Below are 5,592 nucleotides of genomic sequence, written 5' to 3' on the forward strand. Positions count from 1 at the left end.
CCATTGGCTCCGACAGCGACCAATCAGTGTCAGCGGAGAAACTTCAGAGTGGAACTGCAGGGTTAGGATTTCAGAGTTGAGAGAGCGATTTGGCACTTACACAAAGAGCACGATCATCTGTCCTCCTAAAACGCTACCCGTGCTTTTTTACATGCCTGTCCTTTTATACCCACTTCTGAGCAACAGCGCGACGCATTAGAAGCTCCGGGATGTACACGGCCGGGCTCAATCCGTTTTATGCATCAAACTTCAGCCTCTGGTCCGCGTACTGCGCGGGGGGCTTCGCTGTGGATACCATGAAGAAACCCTCGTTTTGCATCGCAGACATTTTGCAGGCTGGAGATGCGGAGAACATCTCGGGATCGTCGGCCCTCATGGTGCACATGGGACACCACCACCATCGCGCACAACAGGGGCACTCGGGCAACTCTCCGCTGCGCCCTTCTCCCGTTGCGCCGGAGCCGTACGGTGCCAGGGTGAATCCGGCGTCACCCTACCACAGACACGGACTACAACTAACATCAGTACCCAGAACGGCATTTAACTCCCAACAAGTCCCCCCGCCTTCAAGCAAAGACCTCAAATTTGGAATTGATCGGATACTGTCAACAGACTTTGATCCAAAATACAAAGAAAAGTCGTCACTAAGAGGTGAGCGGAGAGGTTTTTATCCCACTCAAGTTACATTTTAGAGGCGGTTAAACAACAAAACAGGGGTGTGTTTATTACCTTAAATATTTCTATCATACCACATAGCTGTACAAGAAGACAACACAAAATCACATCCAAAGCTTAGAAACTGAAACCAGAAGCAACCTGCTCCACTTTATAGCACTGACAGATTGGTGACAGAGTCCGGGCGCACATAGTCTCGCATTAACGAGTCCTGTGGGGAAATCTCCTCTCTTGCCCCCCCTAACAAGAGGTCAGAGGTCAGGATCAGCTTCAAACTTCAACAACGCAGCTGGAAGATGGTTACGCAGTACTTTAACCAAATCAAATCCGGGTAATAAAGTCAGAAAGGTCCCCCCATCCCCCCAAACTTTATTTTAAACTTGACAATGTTTGCCCCCAGCAGAAAAGAGCGGAGGTGTAAGTGTGTGTCTCTGCGATAATTGTGTGCTGACTGAAGCCCCTCATCTCTCGCTCTCTATAACAGATCTCGCATCCATCGTTAGCTCGAACCGTCAGTCAGGCATCCACGTCCCCGTTCAGCCTTCAGCCAGCCAGTTCTTCTCCTCCATAGACCACGGGATGAGCGACGCGTCCTCCATGATGAGTTCACTAGGCAGCAGCAGACAATCAGGCCAGCATCAGTTTCAGGACACCTTCCCAGGTAGACATCACACTATAGGACTGTAGCAGACGGAAAAAAATCTAATATCTTTTTTAATGTGTGACACACCTGCTGAGAATGTCCACTATGACTGTTGGAGTCTATTTTTTTTAACCTCATCGTGTTTTCTTTTCTTTTGTCCTTTTCTTTCTTTTTTCTCCATTTAGGTCCATACGCTGTCCTCACAAAAGACACGATGCCTCAGACGTACAAGAGGAAAAGGTCATGGTCCAGAGCAGTGTTTTCAAACCTGCAGAGGAAAGGACTGGAGAAAAGATTTGAAATACAGAAGTACGTCACCAAGCCAGACAGAAAGCAGCTGGCTGCCATGCTGGGACTGACAGACGCTCAGGTAAGATGCAGTGTTTACTCAGGAGGATGGGGCCTGCACTGGCCTGTTTTTGTCATTGTTCTTCTTCTTCTTCTTCTTCTTCTTCTTCTTCTTCTTCTTCTTCTTCTTCTTCTTATTATTATTATTATTATTATTATTATTATTATTATTATTATCTCAGAGACAGATTTTGCAGATTAGTAATTTATTTTATTTATTTTATCAACAGCTCACGTAAACCCGCTTTCATATATTTATTTTACGTAACCTAAGGTATCTTTTAAAGTAGATCCAGGAGAAGTCAAGGCAACAAGACATGAGGCATTTTAAATACACTCGAGTTATGAACCCATTTACCCCCATAAAATTGCCCAGTCAAAGTTTATGTTTAGCCTAATTCCCCTGCTCTAAAAGCTGACCTCTCTGCCCTCTAAATCATTGCACACACTGTAAAATACCCACAGTGTGCTTGTTTCTCATACTTCACTGTAGGCTAGTTAACCCAGCTGTTGCCAAACTCAGCGTCCTCACTTGCAGCCAGTGAAGAGGTCAGATGATTTTTGTGCCTCCCCACATTTGTAATTCTCCAAAAAGGTTGTTTTCAATATTTTTTCTTCTTCATTTTTCTGTCTTTTTTTGGGCTCGTTTATATAAAGAACAAAGAAAAAAAAGGAAATGAGTAACAAAGCTGAAATCCTAACAGGCGTTTACCTCCACCTCAGGCAGCATTGTGACTGTATGGTGCAATGTGATTGGCTAAGAGGCCTTCTGCCATGTGCCAGATCTCACCCTATATTGGGCAACCTTTCGCCACGTTTCTTTTGTGTTTGCATTTCTTCACTTAGCGTCATTTAATCTCACCAAGCAACATTAATGCTAATAACTAAAATAGAAACAGATTCTCATATTTAATTAATCATATATTTTTATTATGTCACATTTGAGGATATATTTTATATGAGGGTTCCAACTTCTTGTCATCTGCAGAGGTTTTATAGCTTTTGCTTTTGCATTTGCATTTGTGGTGTTTATTGCTTTTGGACTGCTCCTTTGTACCAGTGGGATTCACCTGGTAAAGTGAAATGTTCCTGGGCAGTGGTTTGCCTTGAATTGTGTCGACTATTTTTCATTTTTAACAAGAGAGGAAAGAAAGAAAATATTGGGATTTTTTTTTCCTTGAACAAAAACTGTTTAACCCTTGAAATGCTGCTCCAGTTTGTGTGAAGGTTTAGGGGTTGTTTAGGGGAAGGGGAGTACAAGAATTTAACGCTTCCTGACTTAAATGTTTGCTTTCAGGTGAAGGTTTGGTTTCAGAACAGACGCATGAAGTGGAGACACTCCAAAGAAGCGCAGGCCCAGAAGGACAAGGAGAAGGACGAGAAGGGCGAGAAGAGTCTGTCTGAGTCCGGCGGCAGGGAGCCCAAAGAGCCGCTGGAGTCTGAGTGTGAGAGCGAAGGCGGGAGCGATTGTGAATCCGACGAGGCCGGGGAGGAAAGCGCTGATGGACACTTGGACATTTCTGAGCACAATAAGCCCAGCGTGATCATGAGCGGGAGCGCGCCGGCGAGCAGCACAGAGACGGTGGCCACAGTCACAGACACAGCGGCATCACAGGTGCTAATATGAGGACGTATTTAGGTCACGAACAATCATTAGAAGAATGAGAATTTATAAAAATAAAAAAAATCTGACAGAAGAACGACAATATGTTCAGACGCCGGGGAAGCAGTATCACTTCCCGCTGCTGTGGTGGAGAAGTTAAGCTTGAAAGGTCGGTTTAATTCCTGGAAACACGTGACGCAAATAGACAGCTTTATTGCAAAATACACCCAGCATGCTGCAGATTATGGTGTGAATTTTACTAAATTTGATCTCTGTTTTGGCCTTATAATAAAACCACAGTGCACGTAAAGTTTAAAGAAAAAAGAAAAGAAACAAAAGGCAGACTTCCGGCCTCCTCCAGTGTCTGCTTACTGTCGTTTTCCTCTCAAGAGCTTCTGTGTGCATGATGTTTTCCTCATGCGAAGGAAATACGGGGTTGTGAATTTTATTTTGAGGTTATGAACCACTCGTTTCACGTTATGAATGAGATCTCAGAACATCACGCCAGTGTTCATGTTATATATATATATATATATATATATATATATATATATATATATATATATATATGCTATTTTGTTAATCATTTGCACTGAAAATGTTGTAAATAAAATGTTTTCTTACCTTGAAAATCGTATTATTATTATTACTATCATAGCCACACTATTAACAAAGATATTCTGTGCGATGCATGCTTGGCTGTTTGCTTGTAAACAGTGCAACTAGAAAATTCAACTAACACAAACAGCAATAAATTTCAGAAAAATAATGTAGGTAACTTTTGTTACATTTATTTTTTTTATTTTCATGAAGGTTAATAGCAGCTGCTGTCCAAAAGAATAATCTGCGAAAATAAAAGACGATTAATATCAATATGTAGCTAATTTTTTATTATTATTTGGAAACACCAAACGAACTTATCATTGTTTAAACATTTTAAATGCAACATTAGTTTTAAAACATAATAATTTGTAAATCTACCGTAAATAAATGTTTGCCCTCGTGGAAGCGCATTTCTGTCCTCTGGACGCTGTTAATTCAGGCAGTGCCGAAAACGGGGGAGACACCCAGAGGATAATTTACAGTTTGTATACAGTTACTGGCTCCAGATAGCAGCGAGGACCCGGATTAGTATATTTTATGCATCCAGACAGATACAATCAACATCTATTCATAATCTCCCATCTGAAGTCACTATTCACACCAAATACAAATAAACGATGCCGCTCATAATCCAGCATCAAATGATATGTCAGTGACCCAGTGAAATGTCCCAGTTAGCCAATCACGAAGGCAACAGGGGAAAAAATCAACATTGTTGCAGCCATATACAGAAAGCTGCACGTGCAGGGCAATGAAGTGAGCTAAAGGATGTTTAATAGCATGATGTCATGACACACTCCCCACTTTTACATGTCTATTATGTCTATGTGTGTCTGTAGGAGTAATTCTGTTTTATAAGGCACTCGTAAATCTTGACTAAAACGCAGTGACATCTCCTCAAACTCTTCATTCCTCATACTGCAGTTTTAAATACAATGTAAGTGTCATAACAAAGATCAATATTCATTTCTGAGTGGTCATCATAGCTGTCAGAGTCACGTAAAGCACTCTGTTACGAAAAAAGAAAACCCAAAAAACAATTGATGACTTCTCCAGAAAATTCCTCCTGTGTAAGTGTTTTCCAGGCCAGCTGCAGGCCAGCGTAATGGTTGTGTAAGATGACAGTTTGAGTCACACTGTTGTTTATTAATGTGAGTATAAATATATTTAAGAGCTCCAGTGTCGTGCGTCTTGTACAGCAAGGATAATTTTTGCATTAATCTGAAGCAACCTGCCTCGGCTACTAGAAGGTCTGTTGATGGAAAATAAGCCTGAAGGAACTTTATGGGAAAACAAGCTAATAAATAAGCTTTGTACTGTTTTACAATGTTTCCTAAACTCCTAAACACCAGCACTGGAAGATGTATGAGGATTTATTGGAGTTAGTGCCACACAGTACTCCTAGGCAATGGGCATCCAGGATTTCACGAAAACTATTAATGAACTGAAAATTGCGTGTATATATATATTTATATATATATACACGCAATATATATATATATATATATATTCTTGATTCAAAGGCATTTTATTTTATTTTGTTAACAATCTGTACAATCCTGCTATATTTCAAATATTGTGCTCCTGTGGTATTTCTATATTTACTTAAATCACAGATTTAAACAGGTGCAGCTTTCACTCGGGTTTAATCAATTCAGTCCAAGAACAACAATAAAGCTGATCACAGCGTGACTAGCTGGAACTATTTTCACTAAGTCAA

At 41.0% G+C, this 5,592-nt stretch overlaps 1 protein-coding gene across 2 annotated transcripts; it reads left to right on the forward strand.

Moving 5' to 3' along the window:
• Nucleotides 1-3,779, forward strand: hlx1 (H2.0-like homeo box 1). Of its 2 annotated transcripts, XM_082506278.1 has the most exons (4): nt 7-651; nt 1,160-1,336; nt 1,504-1,688; nt 2,964-3,779. In XM_082506278.1, exons 1-4 carry the CDS (start codon nt 210-212, stop codon nt 3,291-3,293), a joined length of 1,134 nt encoding a protein of 377 aa, XP_082362404.1. In that variant the 5' UTR covers nt 7-209; the 3' UTR covers nt 3,294-3,779. The 2 variants fall into 2 exon arrangements, with proteins under 2 accessions (XP_082362405.1, XP_082362404.1); XM_082506279.1 differs by lacking the exon at nt 1,160-1,336 and having other exon boundaries at nt 1-651.
• The last annotated feature ends 1,813 nt before the right edge of the window (nt 3,780-5,592 follow it).

The sequence above is a fragment of the Aulonocara stuartgranti genome, assembly GCF_965226115.1.
Source record: "Aulonocara stuartgranti genome assembly, chromosome: 15".
NCBI lineage: Eukaryota > Metazoa > Chordata > Actinopteri > Cichliformes > Cichlidae > Aulonocara > Aulonocara stuartgranti.

Excerpts from the sequence above, each read along its gene's own strand:
- hlx1 (XM_082506278.1), top strand. The coding sequence starts at position 210 with ATGTACACGGCCGGGCTCAATCCGTTTTATGCATCAAACTTCAGCCTC. Across the intron at positions 652-1,159 it reads AGAAAAGTCGTCACTAAGAG|ATCTCGCATCCATCGTTAGC; the intron begins GTGAGCGGAGAG and ends TCTCTATAACAG. Across the intron at positions 1,689-2,963 it reads TGGGACTGACAGACGCTCAG|GTGAAGGTTTGGTTTCAGAA; the intron begins GTAAGATGCAGT and ends GTTTGCTTTCAG.